Source organism: Bufo bufo, chromosome 1 (assembly GCF_905171765.1).
Source record: "Bufo bufo chromosome 1, aBufBuf1.1, whole genome shotgun sequence".
Lineage (NCBI taxonomy): Eukaryota > Metazoa > Chordata > Amphibia > Anura > Bufonidae > Bufo > Bufo bufo.
Window position 1 is genome coordinate 163,045,245 of NC_053389.1, and position 20,377 is coordinate 163,065,621.

Sequence of the window (20,377 nt, forward strand, 5' to 3'; positions counted from 1 at the left end):
TATAGCTATAAAAAATATATATATAATAGATCCCTAACTAAAAAAAAGTTTAAAAAAAGTGTAAAAAAAGTGTAAAAAAAGTGTAAAAAAAGTGTAAAAAAAGTGTAAAAAAAAAAAGTTGCAAAGAAAAAAGGGTCACACAGCTAAACTTGCCCTAACTACCCCTGCCTACACCTCCCACTACCTGCCTGCCCCTGCCTGTCCCTGCCTCCTAAGGTGCCTGATGGCACCAAAAACTCACAAGTCGGCGATCTCCTGCTGCTCTCCCCGCTCCACGGACCGGAATTAGGGAGGAGAGCAGCGGCGGAGATTCAAACTTGCCGCGCTCCGCCCACATGCCGCATGGGGACCAATCGCAGGTGATCCTGAGAGGTGACGTGATCGGCACCTCACAGGATCGCAGGACAGTGATTGGTGGTGTATAATCACACCACCGATCACCGTCCTTTCCGGGTTATCGGGTCATCAAAGACCCGAATAACCCGGAAACGCAGAAAACCGCAGGTCTGAAATGAGCTGCGGTTTTCTGTGATCGCCGACATCGGGGGGTCACAAGACCCCACTGGGCATTGGTACAGAGTGCCTGCCGAATGATTTCGGCAGGCATTTGGTTCCGATCACCGCAGGCGGCGATGCGGTGATCGGAAATTCTCAGGACGTACCGGTACGCCCTGTGTCCTTAAGTACCAGGACATCAGGGCGTATCGGTACACCCTGTGTCCTGAAGAGGTTAAAAAGTGGGTTTTGGAAATTTTCTTAAACATTTTAAGAATTGCTTCTAAAATTCTAAGCCTTCTAGCATCCACAAAAAATAATATGACATTTACAAAATGATGCAAACATAAAGTAGACATATGGGGAATTTTTAAGAAATAAATATTTTATGAGGTATCACTTTTTGGTAAATTTGGGATTTTTTCAAAAATAAAAGGTGAAATATATTGACTCAGATTGATGACTGTCATGAAGTACAATGTGTCATGAGAAAACAATCTCAGAATGGCTTGGATAAATAAAAGCATTCCAAAGTTGTTACCACATAAAGTGACACATGTCAGATTTGCAAAAAATGGCCTGGGCAGGAAGGTGAAAACTGGCCCCGGGGTAGAAGGGGTTAAAATATTTATCCCATACGGCAAAAGGCATAATAGAAAAAAATCTAAATGACTGATTTGCCATTTATTTGTCACTTCACCTACCCCCAAAAATTAATAAAAAGTGATCAAAAAGTCAAACACACGCCAAAATGGTGTCAATACAAAGTACAGAAAGCCCCACAAAAAATAGCACCCACACAGCTCTGTAGACATAACTATAAAAATGTTATGAAGGGTCAGAATATGGCGATGAAAATTAAAAAATAATTTTTCCCAAAGTTTTTTTTTCTTCAGTATTTCAACACAAGAAAAACTATAGAAATGTGGTGTCACTATAATCATACTGATCCAGAGAATGAAGATAACGCAAACAAAACCCATAAAACTGTGCTAGAATTGCATTTTTCTCTAATTTCACCCCATTTGGAATATTGTTTCCAGCTTCTCACTACATTCTATACAATATTACACGGTGCCATTAGAAAGTATAACTTGTCCCACAAAACTTAAGCCCTTATACAGCTATGTGAATGGGAAAATAAAAATCAGTTATGGCTCTGGGAAGGCAAGGAGTAAAAATGTTAACGCAAAAACAGAAAATCCTCTGGGGCTGAAAGTGTTAAAGGAACACCAGCAGAAGTGGTATAGTTTTATATATAGTGCAGAGCCTGAGGAGTCAGTGAGAGGCAGAGGGACACATTTACTAAGACTGGCTTTTTACGCCTAATTTATGATGAGGTCTGCTCGTAAAAACTGGTCCCTGGCTGGTGTAGTTTCCGCTAACATTGTCAGGAATGGGGTCCCAGCCCCATCACGCCCCTGCCCCTGTCATGCCCAATTAGTGAACATGGCGTAAAGCCAGCTGTACGACTAAATGTTGTCACACGGCCGCTTATAAACTTGTGACTATTTTACTCCTAAAATAATTTTAAGTCCCTTAGTAAATGTGCCTCAGAGATTCTCTTTTTGAATAAATGTATTTAGGGCGTACATAAAACATCCAGTTCACAGTTTAGGAAAATTTCCACTAAGTTCTCATATAATAGGTCTAAATTTACACAAATTCACATTTACAATTGTCATTTTCAGCCTGGAAGAGGAGATATTTGGGGAAGGTGGGGCACTGTGATTCCTGTACCTGCACACTAATGTCCTTCAGTGACGTTGAATGTTGTAGAGGCTGCAGTTCCTGTCATAGACACCAGATGGCAACATGTAGTTAGGCGAAAGAATCTCAACGTATTATAAAGTAAGAAGCTAATATAAACATGATTAATATAGAATGAACCTGGGATTTATTTAGTGACTATTAAATAGCTTATTATAATGAAATATTAAACATGCAGGAGTATTGTGGTTGTCTAAGACAGTATCGCACATCATAATCTTAGAAACATCGGTTCAGCAGGCAGTATCACACATGATAGGCTTAGATATATCAGACATGATAGGGTTAGATACAGCATCTCAGCAGACAGCAGCACGCACAACAGTCTTGTAATCATGGCAGTATCACATATGAGGTATAGATTTAGCAGCTCAGCAGATATTATTTAATATGGGACTTAGATACATTAGCATGTCAGCACACTGTCTCTGAAGAGTATTTTAAAATTCCACTTCTGGTTTATAAATGTAATTTATTGACAGCGCCGCGCAGTCTAGGAGGAATACCCCTTTAATGACTGGATACATTGGGGGTTGCCCTCAAATACAATTGCCTGTACTCTTCGTACTCTCTGCACTGCTGATCACAATGGGTTAATGCACATTGTGTACAGATCTGAGCCCTGGCTGGACCCCCATCATTTGGCTTTGGTAGTCAGGAGGGAGCTGCAGGCATGTCAGTGCTCAGAGCAGGAAGCCCGGGTACAGCATTAGTGATAATGGTATTGGCATCACAGTCAACTCGTACATTTATAGAGTGAAATTGCTTTCATTTTCTGCAAATGTGCTTAATCCCAGCTGGTGGGGCCCAAACCACCTGGAAACAATCAATGGCAGAATGAGAGCTGAACACCTAGCTCTCGCACTGAACCCAACCAGCCTCACGCCACTTAAATCAATAGCAAAAGAGTGCTTAGTGCCTACAAAAAAATATATTTGGCATTTCAGATTGGCCACTTTATGCATTTAAACAAAATCCCTCGAGAATCTGGTTCCGCTCTGTGAAACGCTGCTTACAATGTGCTTTTATTAAATGGAACCTGTCATGAGTTTTATGCTGCCCTAACCATGGGTAGCCTCAAACAGGGACATGCTCCCTCTTTACAAAGCACTACCTTTAAATCTAACACTGCAGTGTTAGGGGGAGATTTATCAAAACTGGTGTAAATGCAGCGTCCCACTTATGTGTGTATAAGTGGTCCCCTTAAATTTCTGTATATGTATTTAATGGATTGTATTTCCTAATATCAGGATGGCATTGTAATTTCATCTATTCGTCCCTAGGTGGTGCTGGCGCCACATATTATATATAACTTGGGGTGTGCTAATAAGGAAGTAGTAGTAGAGTGGAGAGGAAGTGTGTAGAAAGGAAACAGAGAGGAGAAGCAAGTGTATGGAGGAGCAGAGCAGGCTCAGTTCAAGATCTAGTTGCCTTTTTTTCCTCTGGGCCCTGATCAAGCCTGGAAAGGACAGACCAAGTAGTCACAGCAGCCCAGCACAGCCAAGTGAGTCTATGTACGAATATAAAGCTAGTCTAGTGAAGATTAGAGCTGAGTCTAGCCAAGGGACTTCACAAGCACCAATGACCAGGAGGAACTTAAAGGTACCTGGACACAACTGTATGATTAGTGCGCAGAATTATCCTTTTTCACTAAACGCCTTCTGAGACATAGTGAACCTGAATATTTCAGGAGAGCATCCTGCATAAAAATAATGTAGCAGAGAGTTTGCCTGCAACGAGGGAGAACACCCTTATTGGATTGCTCAATATAAAATTAAGGAAACCATTATAATTAGTACCTGAGTGCTAGAGATTGTACTTAAAACAGAACTATCTAAGAAGAGAACTTTTGTCTTGCCTGTAAAGTAACAGCATTAGGAAAACTTCTCAACTGACAATTGACAGACCTGTTATAAAGATCCCAGTTAAATTAACATCTGGATTATTACCTTTGATATATAAATGAACTGTACCAACTGCCCTGGGACCATTGATTCAGTAAAAGTTCAACTGTTTTCGAAGTTAACGCCACAGCGTATAGAGAGGGCGTTCTTGACTACAAAGACTGGGAGTTAGAATCTGAGGGGTTCATTTTATGTCTTCTTCCTGTATCTTGTGGTTTGTTCCGAGCAGGGGTGTGTTTGTCTATGGTTGTTCCCCCTGGCTGGCCATGTCACTCCCTTTTCTCTCCCTCCCCCCCTTGGGATATTCATTATGGTGCTGGTCGTCCCTCCCCTAGAGTTATTAAATAGGAGGGCTTACCTTCTCCCCGGTCTCTTCCTCACCGGCACCTTCATCTAGCTGTTTCCCCAAGCGGTTTTTGTAAGGTATGGCCGACGAGAAGGTTATCCTGACAGCCATCTCTGCCAGGATTCAAGCGGAGGGTCCAAGCTTTCTGTCTCGATTGCTGGCTGGTCTGCAGGAGCCCCCTCCTGCTCCTCCAGCATCTCTCTCAGTGGTTGGCCGGTGGGGGGGGGGGGGGGGAGGGTGCTCACATTGTCCTTCCGGGGACTCACATTGTCCTTCCGGCTGTGCGTTCTGTGGCTCCGCCCCCCGCTCATGCTGCGTGCGCTTCTACTCCCGCGCGCTCTGCAGTGCCTGCCCTCACCTCCCGGTTCAGTAAAAGTTTAACTGTTTTCATTAAAATTGACTCCTCATCCTTTCTACTACCCTCAACATTTGCACCTTACGGTGCTGGCGTCACGAACACAGGGGCCCAGCCACCCAAGCACCTTAAACACCTATACCATCAAGGGCACCTCAACTTTTTACGACTAAGGAGAAGGTCTCCGAAATGCGTAAACAATTGCTTGTTTGTGATACTGTTCCGCACATGATGTGATTCAATAAAGAGGAAGATTTTATGGGAAGAACAATAAGTGCCGGAATCGTCCTTTTCATTTTACTTTGCCTATACGTCCAGGAACTTACTGGCTTGACTCCGGGCACACGGGATACTATATGCCGAATAGGTGAGCTGGACAAACGTTTCCTATTCACCTCAACTTTCATCTGGCTGGTGTTCTCTGCAATAGAGAGTGCCCCAGAGGATTTAGTGCTGTCTTCCCCATCACTGCATGCTGGCCCAGGGAGGCTCTGCTAACCGTGAGTAGTGTTGATCGCGAATATTCTAATCACAAATTTTTATCACGAATATCGGCACTTCGAGAATTCGCGAAGATGTAGAATATAGTGCTATAAATTCATATTCGCGAATATTCTAGATTTTTTTTTCCATCAGTAACCTCCCTTCTTGCTTGTGGCCCAATGAGAAGGCTGTAATATCTTTGTCAGAGCTTAGCAGCATCCCTAGCAACCAATTGGAAAGTTGCCTACTAGAGTTGAGCGAACACCTGGATGTTCGGGTTCGAGAAGTTCGGCCGAACTTCCCAGGAAATGTTCGGGTTCGGGATCCGAACCCGATCCGAACTTCGTCCCGAACCCGAACCCCATTGAAGTCAATGGGGACCCGAACTTTTGGGCACTAAAAAGGCTGTAAAACAGCCCAGGAAAGAGCTAGAGGGCTGCAAAAGGCAGCAACATGTAGGTAAATCCCCTGCAAACAAATGTGGATAGGGAAATGAATTAAAATAAAAATTTAAAAAATAAAAATGAACCAATATCAATTGGACAGAGGTCCCATAGCAGAGAATCTGGCTTCACGTCAGCAGAGAATCAGTCTCTTCATGCCATAGCAAAGAATCTGGCTTCATGTCAGCAGAGAATCAGTCTCTTCATGCCATAGCAGAGAATCTGGCTTCATGTCAGCGCAGAATCAGTCTTCATGTCATAGCAGAGAATCAGGCTTCACGTCACCCACCACTGGAACAGGCCACTGTCACACATTTAGGCCCCGGCACCCAGGCAGAGGAGAGAGGTCCCGTAACAGAGAATCTGGCCTGATGTCAGCACAGAATCTGTCTTCATGTCATAGCAGAGAATCAGGCTTCACGTCACCCACCACTGGAACAGGCCACTGTCACACATTTAGGCCCAGGCACCCAGGCAGAGGAGAGAGGTCCCGTAACAGAGAATCTGGCCTTATGTCAGCGCAGAATCTGTCTTCATGTCATAGCAGAGAATCAGGCTTCACGTCACCCACCACTGGAACAGGCCACTGTCACACATTTAGGCCCAGGCACCCAGGCAGAGGAGAGAGGTCCCGTAACAGAGAATCTGGCTTCATGTCAGCGCAGAATCTGTCTTCATGTCATAGCAGAGAATCAGGCTTCACGTCACCCACCACTGGAACAGGCCACTGTCACACATTTAGGCCCAGGCACCCAGGCAGAGGAGAGAGGTCCCGTAACAGAGAATCTGGCCTTATGTCAGCGCAGAATCTGTCTTCATGTCATAGCAGAGAATCAGGCTTCACGTCACCCACCACTGGAACAGGCCACTGTCACACATTTAGGCTCAGGCACCCAGGCAGAGGAGAGAGGTCCCGTAACAGAGAATCTGGCCTTATGTCAGCGCAGAATCTGTATTCATGTCATAGCAGAGAATCAGGCTTCACGTCACCCACCACTGGAACAGGCCACTGTCACACATTTAGGCCCAGGCACCCAGGCAGAGGAGAGAGGTCCCGTAACAGAGAATCTGGCCTTATGTCAGCGCAGAATCTGTGTTCATGTCATAGCAGAGAATCGGGCTTCACGTCACCCACCACTGGAACAGGCCACTGTCACACATTTAGGCCCAGGCACCCAGGCAGAGGAGAGAGGTCCCGTAACAGAGAATCTGGCCTTATGTCAGCGCAGAATCTGTCTTCATGTCATAGCAGAGAATCAGGCTTCACGTCACCCACCACTGGAACAGGCCACTGTCACACATTTAGGCCCAGGCACCCAGGCAGAGGAGAGAGGTCCCGTAACAGAGAATCTGGCCTTATGTCAGTGCAGAATCTGAATTCATGTCATAGCAGAGAATCAGGCTTCACGTCACCCACCACTGGAACAGGCCACTGTCACACATTTAGGCCCCGGCACCCAGACAGAGGAGAGCGGTCCCGTAACAGAGAATCTGGCCTTATGTCAGCGCAGAATCTGTCTTCATGTCATAGCAGAGAATCAGGCTTCACGTCACCCACCACTGGAACAGGCCACTGTCACACATTTAGGCCCCGGCACCCAGACAGAGGAGAGGTTCATTAAACTTTGGGTTGCCCCGCAATATAATGGTAAAATGAAATTAAAAATAGTATTGAATGAGGAAGTGCCCTGGAGTAGAATAATATATTGTTAAGGGGAGGTAGTTAATATCTAATCTGCACAAGGGATGGACAGGTCCTGTGGGATCCATGCCTGGTTCATTTTTATGAACGTCAGCTTGTCCACATTGGCTGTAGACAGGCGGCTGCGTTTGTCTGTAATGACGCCCCCTGCCGTGTTGAATACACGTTCAGACAAAACGCTGGCCGCCGGGCAGGCCAGCACCTCCAAGGCATAAAAGGCTAGCTCTGGCCACGTGGACAATTTGGAGACCCAGAAGTTGAATGGGGCCGAACCATCAGTCAGTACGTGGAGGGGTGTGCACAGGTACTGTTCCACCATGTTAGTGAAATGTTGCCTCCTGCTAACACGTTCCGTATCAGGTGGTGGTGCAGTTAGCTGTGGCGTGGTGACAAAACTTTTCCACATCTCTGCCATGCTAACCCTGCCCTCAGAGGAGCTGGCCGTGACACAGCTGCGTTGGCGACCTCTTGCTCCTCCTCTGCCTTCTCCTTGGGCTTCCACTGGTTCCCCTGTGACATTTGGGAATGCTCTCAGTAGCGCGTCTACCAACGTGCGCTTGTACTCGCGCATCTTCCTATCACGCTCCAGTGTAGGAAGTAAGGTGGGCACATTGTCTTTGTACCGGGGATCCAGCAGGGTGGCAACCCAGTATTCCGCACACGTTAAAATGTGGGCAACTCTGCTGTCGTTGCGCAGGCACTGCAGCATGTAGTCGCTCATGTGTGCCAGGCTGCCCAGAGGTAAGGACAAGCTGTCCTCTGTGGGAGGCGTATCGTCATCGTCCTGTGTTTCCCCCCAGCCACGCACCAGTGATGGGCCCGAGCTGCTTTGGGTGACACCCCGCTGTGAACATGCTTCATCCTCATCCTCCTCCACCTCCTCCTCATCCTCGTCCTCCAGTAGTGGGCCCTGTCTGGCCACATTTGTACCTGGCCTCTGGTGTTGCAAAAAACCTCCCTCTGAGTCACTTTGAAGAGACTGGCCTGAAAGTGCTAAAAATGACCCCTCTTCCTCCTCTTCCTCCTGGGCCACCTCCTCTTCCATCATCGCCCTAAGTGTTTTCTCAAGGAGACATAGAAGTGGTATTGTAACGCTGATAACGGCGTCATCGCCACTGGCCATGTTGGTGGAGTACTCGAAACAGCGCAACAGGGCACACAGGTCTCGCATGGAGGCCCAGTCATTGGTGGTGAAGTGTGTCTGACCCGCAGTGCGACTGACCCGTGCTGCAGCTGAAACTCCACTAAGGCCTGCTGCTGCTCGCACAGTCTGTCCAGCATATGCAAGGTGGAGTTCCACCTGGTGGGTACGTCGCATATGAGGCGGTGAGCGGGAAGGCCGAAGTTACGCTGTAGCGCAGACAGGCGAGCAGCGGCAGGGTGTGAACGCCGGAAGGCGCGAACAGACGGCCCGCACTTTATGCAGCAGCTCTGACATGTCGGGGTAGTTGCGAATGAACTTCTGCACCACCAAATTCAGCACATGCGCCAGGCAAGGGATGTGCGTCAAACCGGCTAGTCCCAGAGCTGCAACAAGATTTCGCCCATTATCGCACACCACCAGGCCGGGCTTGAGGCTCACCGGCAGCAACCACTCGTCGGTCTGTTGTTCTATACCCCGCCACAACTCCTGTGCGGTGTGGGGCCTGTCCCCCAAACATATGAGTTTCAGAATGGCCTGCTGACGTTTACCCCGTGCTGTGCTGAAGTTGGTGGTGAAGCTGTGTGGCTGACTGGATGAGCAGGTGGAAGAAGAGGAGGAGGAAGCTGAGTAGGAGGAGGAGGAGACAGGAGGCAAAGAATGTTGCCCTGCGATCCTTGGTGGCGGAAGGACGTGCGCCAAACAGCTCTCCGCCTGGGGCCCAGCCGCCACTACATTTACCCAGTGTGCAGTTAGGGAGATATAGCGTCCCTGGCCGTGCTTACTGGTCCACGTATCTGTGGTTAGGTGGACCTTGCCACAGATGGCGTTGCGCAGTGCACACTTGATTTTATCGGACACTTGTTTGTGCAGGGAAGGCACGGCTCTCTTGGAGAAGTAGTGGCGGCTGGGAACAACATACTGTGGGACAGCAAGTGACATGAGCTGTTTGAAGCTGTGTGTGTCCACCAGCCTAAATGACAGCATTTCATAGGCCAGTAGTTTAGAAATGCTGGCATTCAGGGCCAGGGATCGAGGGTGGCTAGGTGGGAATTTACGCTTTCTCTCAAATGTTTGTGAGATGGAGAGCTGAACGCTGCCGTGTGACATGGTTGAGATGCTTGGTGACGCAGGTGGTGGTGTTGGTGGTACATCCCATGTTTGCTGGGCGGCAGGTGCCAACGTTCCTCCAGAGGCGGAGGAAGAGGCCGAGGCGGCGGCAGCAGCAGAAGAGGCTGAGGCAGCAGCAGCAGAAGACGTAGCAGGGGGAGCCTGAGTGACTTCTTTGCTTTTAAGGTGTTTACTCCACTGCAGTTCATGCTTTGCATGCAGGTGCCTGGTCATGCAGGTTGTGCTAAGGTTCAGAACGTTAATGCCTCGCTTCAGGCTCTGATGGCACAGCGTGCAAACCACTCGGGTCTTGTCGTCAGCACATTGTTTGAAGAAGTGCCATGCCAGGGAACTCCTTGAAGCTGCCTTTGGGGTGCTCGGTCCCAGATGGCGGCGGTCAGTAGCAGGCGGAGTCTCTTGGCGGCGGGTGTTCTGATTTTGCCCACTGCTCCCTCTTTTGCTACGCTGTTGGCTCGGTCTCACCACTGCCTCTTCCTCCGAACTGTGAAAGTCAGTGGCACGACCTTCATTCCATGTGGGGTCTAGGACCTCATCGTCCCCTGCATCGTCTTCCACCCAGTCTTGATCCCTGACCTCCTGTTCAGTCTGCACACTGCAGAAAGACGCAGCAGTTGGCACCTGTGTTTCGTCATCATCAGAGACGTGCTGAGGTGGTATTCCCATGTCCTCATCATCAGGAAAAATAAGTGCTTGTGCGTTAGTGCATTCTATCTCTTCCACCCCTGGGGAAGGGCTAGGTGGATGCCCTTGGGAAACCCTGGCAGCAGAGTCTTCAAACAGCATAAGAGACTGCTGCATAACTTGAGGCTCAGACAGTTTCCCTGATATGCATGGGGGTGATGTGACAGACCGATGGGCTTGGTTTTCATGCGCCATCTGTGCGCTTTCTGCAGAAGACTGGGTGGGAGATAATGTGAACGTGCTGGATCCACTGTCGGCCACCCAATTGACTAATGCCTGCACCTGCTCAGGCCTTACCATCCTTAGAACGGCATTGGGCCCCACCAAATATCGCTGTAAATTCTGCTGGCTACTGGGACCTGAGGTAGTTGGTTCACTAGGACGTGTGGCTGTGGCAGAACGGCCACGTCCTCTCCCAGCACCAGATGGTCCACTAACACCACCGCGACCATGTCCACGTCCGCGTCCCTTATTAGATGTTTTCCTCATTGTTCCCATTCACCACAATTTTGAGAATGGCAAATTTGGGAATGGTTTTTCAACACAGAAAAAAAAGTGTGCTTTTACGGTCACTACAAATAACTTGACCAGCTAAAACAGTAGAGATTTGGTTAAATAGAGATGTGAGGCCTGTTTTTTTTTGCGCTGTGTGACAGGTATAGGTTTAATCACAGAATCAGATTTCTATCAGCACGCTAGCATGTGTCTTAGGTTTTTCTGAATGACACTATCACTAGCTTCAATGTAAGATATTCTTTTTGGGATAGATTTTAAGTAGGCCTCAAATACCAGAAACTAGTTATTTTGCGAATTGCAAATTTGGGAATGGTTTTTCAACCCAGAAAAAAAAGTGTGCCTTTATGGTCACTACAAATAACTTGACCAGCTAAAACAGTAGAGATTTGGTTAAATAGAGATGTGAGGCCTGTTTTTTTTTTGCGCTGTGTGACAGGTATAGGTTTAATCACAGAATCAGATTTCTATCAGCACGCTAGCGTGTGTCTTAGGTTTTTCTGAATGACACTATCACTAGCTTCAATGTAAGATATTCTTTTTGGGATAGATTTCAAGTAGGCCTCAAATACCAGAAACTAGTTATTTTGAGAATGGCAAATTTGGGAATGGTTTTTCAACCCAGAAAAAAAAGTGTGCTTTTACGGTCACTACAAATAACTTGACCAGCTAAAACAGTAGAGATTTGGTTAAATAGAGATGTGAGGCCTGTTTTTTTTTGCGCTGTGTGACAGGTATAGGTTTAATCACAGAATCAGATTTCTATCAGCACGCTAGCGTGTGTCTTAGGTTTTTCTGAAAGACACTATCACTAGCTTCAATGTAAGATATTCTTTTTGGGATAGATTTCAAGTAGGCCTCAAATACCAGAAACTAGTTATTTTGAGAATGGCAAATTTGGGAATGGTTTTTCAACCCAGAAAAAAAAGTGTGCTTTTACGGTCACTACAAATAACTTGACCAGCTAAAACAGTAGAGATTTGGTTAAATAGAGATGTGAGGCCTGTTTTTTTTTGCGCTGTGTGACAGGTATAGGTTTAATCACAGAACCAGATTTCTATCAGCACGCTAGCGTGTGTCTTAGGTTTTTCTGAATGACACAATGTCACGGCTGTAAGTGAGCAACTAGAGCATACACAGAAAATAGAGCCACTGACCGGACCCAAACTAGGGAGGATAAAGGGTGACCCGTGTCAGACCGTCAAAGCTTTCCCTATGCTGCTAAGCACATACCCGGATCCTAATGGTGGAACGAGGCATGCCCGCGTACCTAGACTGATGACCACTGTAACCCCTACAATAGTGGAAGGGGCACGGCCACCGGTGCCCTGCTCAGTATATGGAGGGAACCGTGGTCGCCTCGGATCCGGTCAGAAAACAAACAGATACACTACAATGTCTGCACACTTAGCTGAAGGTGCTGCGGCAGCAGAGAAGACGGATCCAAAGACAGGTGGCAATATCCAGAGTACTTGCTGCAGCAGAACAAAGGTCCAGTGAAAAGATAGCATACAAGTGAAGATACTCAAGCAAGAGCTACAACTCAAATGAGAAATATAATCCACACTCTACAAAAGGAGGAGGGGTGATTTAAAGACAGAGAAATCAAACATAGGAGGAACAGCTGGAAGGAAGGAAACAGAAAGTAATGACCTCATCCCAGGGGCGGAGAAACAGAGCAGTGAGAACTCCTCCAAGCTCTGGTAGTGACATCATCACAGGGGTGGAGAAACAGAGCTGTGAGAACGTCTCAAAGCTCTGGTAGTGACACACTATCACTAGCTTCAATGTAAGATATTCTTTTTGGGATAGATTTTAAGTAGGCCTCAAATACCAGAAACTAGTTATTTTGAGAATGGCAAATTTGGGAATGGTTTTTCAACCCAGAAAAAAAAGTGTGCTTTTACGGTCACTACAAATAACTTGACCAGCTAAAACAGTACAGATTTGGTTAAATAGAGATGTGAGGCCTGTTTTTTTTTGCGCTGTGTGACAGGTATAGGTTTAATCACAGAATCAGATTTCTATCAGCACGCTAGCGTGTGTCTTAGGTTTTTCTGAATGACACTATCACTAGCTTCAATGTAAGATATTCTTTTTGGGATAGATTTCAAGTAGGCCTCAAATACCAGAAACTAGTTATTTTGAGAATGGCAAATTTGGGAATGGTTTTTTAACCCAGAAAAAAAAGTGTGCTTTTACGGTCACTACAAATAACTTGACCAGCTAAAACAGTAGAGATTTGGTTAAATAGAGATGTGAGGCCTGTTTTTTTTTGCGCTGTGTGACAGGTATAGGTTTAATCACAGAATCAGATTTCTATCAGCACGCTAGCGTGTGTCTTAGGTTTTTCTGAATGACACTATCACTAGCTTCAATGTAAGATATTCTGTTTGGGATAGATTTCAAGTAGGCCTCAAATACCAGAAACTAGTTATTTTGAGAATGGCAAATTTGGGAATGGTTTTTCAACCCAGAAAAAAAAGTGTGCTTTTACGGTCACTACAAATAACTTGACCAGCTAAAACAGTACAGATTTGGTTGAATAGAAATGTCAGGTCTATTTTTTAGGCGCTGGGTGACAGGCTCAACTTGCCCCTGATGTAATATATGGCCAAAAAATAACCACACTGTTGATGGTTAAATGCACTTGGGTGACACAGGCTCAGCCTGCACCAGATGTAGTATATGGCCAAAAAATAATCAGACTGTCGATGGTTAAATGCACTTCAGTGACACAGGCACAGCCTGCAGCTGATGTAGGATATAGCACAAAATAACCACACTATCGATGGTTAAATACACTTGGTGATAGCTTGTGCTGGAGCACCACAAGTCACAAAATGGCCGCCGATCACCCCAGAAAAAAAAGTGATCTAAAAACGCTCTGGGCAGCCTCAAAAAAGTGAGCAAGTCAATAATAGCACTTCAATGATCCACAGCTGCAGATCGATCACAGAATGAAGTCTTTTGGAGGAGTTAATCTGCCTAATCTCGCCCTAACGTCGCAGCTGCAACCTCTCCCTATACTGATCATAGCAGAGTGACGTGCGGCGCTACGTGACTCCAGCTTAAATAGAGGCTGGGTCACATGCTGCACTGGCCAATCACAGCCATGCCAATAGTAGGCATGGCTGTGATGGCCTCTTGGGGCAAGTAGTATGACGCTTGTTGATTGGCTGCTTTGCAGCCTTTCAAAAAGCGCCAAGAAAGAGCCGAACACCGAACCCGAACCCGGACTTTTACGAAAATGTTTGGGTTCGGGTCCGTGTCACGGACACCCCAAAATTCGGTACGAACCCGAACTATACAGTTCGGGTTCGCTCATCCCTATTTCCTACCCCTTACTATATAAGAACCTCCCCAGCAGCCATTTTCTGCTGTTTTTTTGCAGTTCTGAGAGAGAGAGCAGTGTCATTGCTGTGCTCTGTGCTTCATCTGGATCATATTCCTTATCCAATTACATTAGATAGTTAGCTCATATATATATAATACAGATAGTTAGTTGGAGATAGTCAGTGTAGGTTACATCCTGATATAGTGTAGCTGTTCCAGTGCAGGGTGTTAGGTAGTGTGATAGGTTCTGCTGTCCATACATACATACTACAGACATAGTGCTGTGATGTCACAACAATACTTAGTGCACCAATCAGTAATATCTACTCAGACCTGACAAAATTTGTTGCATGTATTATGCAAAAAATATGCGCTTCATTAGTGCTGATTAGCGCAATGTTGAAAATAATGACTGGAGATCACAAATTCTAAAATTCTCAAATTTATTGCGAATATTATGCGAAAAATTCGTGAAATATCGCAAAAAACTAATATTGCCCATGCCGCTCATCACTAACCATGAGTAAATGAACTACTACCCCCATCGGCCCACCGTAGCCTCACGTGTTGCCCCTGCGGTCCGGTTCGCTGCATAAAGTAGAACTGGCTTAGTTGTCCATAGCAACCAATCAGATTCCACCTCTCATTTTTCAGAGCTCCTTTGGAAAATGAAAGGTGGAATCTGATTGGTTGCTATTGGCACCTAAGCCAGTTCTACTTTACTCCAGTTTTGATAAATCTCCCCCTTAGTTTTAAATAGAGCTGGACACAGGGAGACGTGTCTGCTGGGCAGCGTCCCTTCAGCTTCTCCACACCGGGCTCAGCTTGATTGACAGGTCTCTCCTTATTTACTTATAGAGAGTGATCTGTCAATCAAGCCAAGTGAGGAGAAGCTGGATGGAGCCACCTGTGGAGACTTCTCTTTGTGCCCAGCTCTTTTCAAAACTACTAGTGTATACTAGGCAGTATAAAATTGCGGCAGATTTATCACAATGGCTGATGCAGGATAAAAAATTGTTAAACTGCCTATTATTTGGCTTACTTTGCACTACAATTTTGCACCAACATTTTGATGCACACTGTCACATCTTAAAGGGAATCTGTCACCTGGTTTGATCATATTAAGGTGTTACTACTGCCATGTACAATAAAATACCTTATTTCTTGCTGTAGTCTTCATTTTTTGTTTCATTGGCGATAAAATCCACTTTTTATGTTATGCAAATGAGTGTCCAAGGTGCCCAGAGGGGCGTTATTATCCTTCTCTGGAGCCCAGTAACTTCCCCGTCCAGTGCCCAGCCTGCCTTCCTTTAGAGCCCAAGCACGCATCTTCCAGCATAAATAACTGCCCACACTCGAACTCTTTGCCGCTGCCCCCCTCCGCTATGTGAAATCTCACGCAGGCGCAGTACCATGGACTGCCTGCGCGATGTAGAAGCTCCTGAGGGCAATAGCTTCAAATGTGTCACTGGGAGTGCGCTGAGCCTAGTGACAAACTTAAAGCTATTGCCCTCAGGTGCTTCTACATCAAGCAGGCGCAGGCAGTCCGTGGTACTGCGCCTGCGTGAGATTTCACATAGCGGAGGGGGGCGGCGGCATAACATAAAAAGTGGATTTTATCGCTAATGAAACAAAAAATGAAGACTACAGCAAGAAATAAGGTATCTTATTATACATAGCAGTAGTAACACCTTAATATGCTCAAACCAGGTGACAGATTCCCTTTAAAGGGGTATTCCCATCTCAGGCAATGGGGGCATATCGCTAGGATATGCCTTCATTATCTGATAGGTGCGGGTCCCACCTCTTGGTCCTGCACCTACACAGAGAATGAAGCGGGGAAGGTGGTGGCCGTAGGTCCCCGGGTTTTCCGTGGTCCGGCCACAGCCAAGCGCTCTCCCTATAGAAGTGAATGGTAGCGCACCACGCTTGCGCGACCACCGCTCCCATTCATTTCTATGGGCTCATGCACACTAATGTATTTTCTTTCCGATTTTTATTTTTTTTGGCTGACCGTATGTGGAACCATTAATTTCAATGGGTCAGCAAAAATACCCAGTTACTCCATGTGCATCCCATTTCTGTATGTCTGCATGTCCATTCCGCAAAAATATAGAACATGTCCTATTATTGTCCGAATAACTGACAAGGATAGGACTGTTCTATTAGGGGCCAGCTGTTCTGTTCCGCAAAATACAGAATGCACATAGTTGTCATCTGTATTTTTGGTGGATCCATGTTTTACGGACCACAAAACACATACAGTCGTGTGCATGAGCCCCTACATGATGAGAAACTGTTCTTAAAGTTACCTTGTCATAAGACTGGTGCACTCTAAACAGGACCTTCTATCAGAGATAATCCAGTGGTTGTTAGGAGCACCCCCAATGGTTGGGGAGGGACTGTACAACGCTTCCACCCCGGTATATAATTAAGTATATGGGGGTTCCATATAGTACATTTCCATGTTTGCCATGCTTGTTCTCCCTTCTCCTCTTTCTGCGCTTTCCCAATATTTAACCGCCATAATATTCTCCTTCGCATTCACTCCAAGGGTTTCAAGTTCAAATTAAATTAATTTGTCATAAAACAGAATTTGCCTTTCATGTGCATCGCCTTTAATATGCACCAGACGGAGACTTAAATGCGTCTAGACCAGGCAGATAAAAGTACCTCGCTCCCGATGACAGCCCACAAACGGCTGATTGCATTCAGTAATTGCTCGGTTAAAAGAAATAATTAGTAAATTAATTGAAAGTAATTTTGGCGGATCACAGAGCGGTGCACTGTGAGCATTACGTTACAGACGACCAGGAGGGATTACTGCTGGGGAGGATTCAGCTGGAGCTGCAACTCAGACACAAATGTGATAACTAAATATAATTAGACATGTCCGTCGTTACATTCCAGAGCTAAATATTAATTCATCAGATTTTACAAATAAATGTCTTACTTATTTAATTTGCTTTCCTTTCCAATTTCTGCTTGTTCAGTGTCTGCACTAAGCTTGATCAGATTATTTTATACAGTCACCTGTTGTAGGAAATATGCTTTCACCCTTTGCACTGGGTGTTTCAGGGCAAGCTTTCTTTCCATTATAAATTAGGCTGTATTATGGGTTCAGATGTGAATGCCCCATTCATATGACCATACTTTTGGTCTGCATCCAATCCGCATTTCTTGCAGATCGGATGCGTAACCAATTCATTTCAATGGGGCCACAAAAAATGCAGACAGCACACCATATAATTGTATTTTAGGTGCTGTAATATCGACTACATCTGTAGAGGAATACACAACACACAATGTGAAGACATCAGGAATAAAGAGGGAAGATGAAACAAGAGGTAAAGAATCAGAATTCAATCTTTCCTTCTCTTCTTCCTACTCTCCTCTTGCTTCTTCTGCACATACTCCTCTCTTTCTGCTTCTCCTCCTCTACTCGTGCTCCTCCTTTGCTGCTCCTCCACTAATGTCTTCTACTCTTCTCTTCCTCTTTTTTCTTTGTTGCTCTCGGTACCTCTTGCTCCTCCTCCTTTGCTGCCCCTCCACACCCTCTTCTCTGGAGACATCAGGCATATTTGACAGGAGAGGAGCTGTTGATTGCTCAGCATTGCATCTGGCTGGCAAACCTGCCACGGCCGGAACCTCTGTGGACACTTGAGCAGGGACGACCCACTATTCCTCCTCTTCCTCATCTGAGGGACTTTCCTCCATACCCTGAGCGTGAGGAGGCACCCCCTCTACGCACACCGGCTCATCAAAATTGCAACGTCTTAACATATTACGGTGTAAGTTCCGTGAGGGTCCCCCTGTCCCTACTGGCTCTACCTCATAGACCGGAATAGCGGGGTCTACCCTTCTCTTCACCGTGCATGGAACTGCCTCCCACTGTCCATCCAACTTTCCTGACGGCCGTTTGGCTTTGACCATCATCCGATCACCAGGGACTCACCCATCTTTCTGCACTGGTCTTGGGTTAGGGTGTACTATCTGTCCCAGGCGCTCCCCCACAACCCTGTGTACCGCTCTCAGCCGGCGGTGGTGCTACTGCACCCATGCGGTGGTACTTCTCGGTGGGGGCACCATCGGGTTAGGCATGTGGAGATCTTCAATCTCCCATCCGGCTCGTCCAAACATGGGTATATGTGGAGAGTATCCGGTGGTACTGTGTACTCTGTTATTATAGGCCCACATCATCTCAGGTAGGTATGCGGGCCACTGGGCTTTTTTACTGTCTTCCAGAGTCCGCAGCATCTGAAGCAAGGTGCGATTGAAGCGTTCGCACGCCCCGTTTCATTGTGGGTGATATGGAGTGGTTCGGGAGCATTCAATCCCATACAGTTGGTACAGTTCATTCATTAGAGTACCCTGAAAGCATGCTCCCTGGTCAGAATGTATCCTCCGTGGACACCCGAACACCTGTATAAAGTGTTTACAGACAGCTTCGGCGGCCGACTCTGCGGTTTGGTCTCTGGTGGGCACAGCCACCGCATACTTGGTAAAGTGATCTGTCATAACTAGACAGTACGAGTGTCCCGAGGTAGAATATCCGATCTGTACATAATCGATCATCAGAAGTTCTAGGGGCGCTGAGATGCGGATGGTCTGCACAGGAGCCCGCTGTTCAGTACTCTTACTCAACCCACAGGATCGACACTTAAGACATGCCGTGGCCACGATGTCGGCCAGATCTGGACAGTACACCAGCCGTTGGAGCCACTTGAACGTTTTGTCGCTCCCAAAATGAGCTCCCTTTTCATGAGCTTCTCTGGCGGCCTCCGGTCCCAACGACATGGGAATGACAATCTGTTGCCGGTACTGCAGCTCTGACTGTAAGTATATGATCCGGCACAGGAGTCCCTGAGTAATTGTCAGCTTGTTCCACTGCCTTAACAAGTTCTGACCCTCTGGGGTCAGGAGGGCTCGTTCTTCTGGCCGAGGCCAGATCTTGCTCCGAACCCATTCTTTCACCTTCCACAAATCCCGGCAGCTATCCTGGACTCTCTCCCAATCAGTCAACGTTTTCCCCAGCACCAGCGTCATTCCAGACGCCACCCCACTTGTATGTGCCACATCCGGAAACAGAGGTAAGCGACCAAGGTCAGGAGTTTCAGTATCCTCTAACTCCTCATCAGCTCTCTGAGTCGACTGTCCTACTGGAACTCGAGAGAGTGCATAGGCGTTGCCGTTCTCCCTACCGGACCGGAACTTGATGCGGTATTGGTACTTAGAGAGGCGGGCCAACCATCTTTGCTCGAGTGCGCCGAGCTTGGCATTCTCCAGGTGTGCCAACGGGTTGTTGTCCGTAATCACGGTCACTTCTGCACCAGTCAGGTATTCTGAAAACCTTTCGGTCATGGCCCACACCAGTGCCAGTAGTTCCAGTTTAAAGGAGCTATAGTTATCAGGGTTGCGTTCTGACTCTCTTAGGGACCGGCTCGCATAGGCGATGACTCTCTCCCGTCCATCCTGGACTTGGGACAAGAGGGCCCCCAGACCATGTAGGCTTCCATCAGTATACAGCAGGAATGGGGTATCAAACCGTGCGTAAGGATCGGGGCATTGGTCAGCGCCTCTTTCACCGCTTCAAAGGCCTCTTGTTGCCGGGGCCCCCAGCCGTGTCCATTAGCAACTCGTTTAACGGGCCCACCAGATGAGCGAATTTGGGTATAAACCTCCTGTAGTAGCCGGCCAGTCCCACAAACGCCCGTACCTCCTGTTGTAGCGTACTTGGCCGGGGCCACTTCTGAACGGCCTCCACCTTGCTGAGGGCCGCTTTTACCCCCTTCTGGGTGACCACATGTCCTAAGTACTCTATCTGCTGTCGGAACAGCTGGCATTTCTTTGGCTTGATCTTGAGCCCATGGTCTCGTAGCCGTCCCAAGACTTGTCGCAGCTTCTGGAGGTGACCTTCAAAGGAGGCCCCGAACACTACTATGTCATCCAGGTATATCAATACTGATTCGAAGTTGAGGTCCCCCAGACAGTGTTCCATCAATCGCTGGAATGTTCCCGGAGCATTGGAGAGGCCGAAGGGCATCCGGTTGAACTCGTAGAGTCCCATAGGTAGAATG

General features: G+C 46.9%; 1 protein-coding gene across 2 annotated transcripts in view; it reads left to right on the forward strand.

Annotated features, from left to right (window-relative positions):
• The window catches only part of CRTAM (cytotoxic and regulatory T cell molecule), a 60,837-nt gene that overhangs the window by 17,865 nt on the left and 22,595 nt on the right, over nucleotides 1-20,377 (forward strand). For both annotated transcript variants that reach the window (XM_040431378.1, XM_040431380.1), the window contains exon 7: nucleotides 17,561-17,647. In XM_040431378.1, the coding sequence (XP_040287312.1) occupies nucleotides 17,561-17,647 (87 nt within the window). The remainder of the gene's footprint in view (nucleotides 1-17,560; nucleotides 17,648-20,377) is intronic.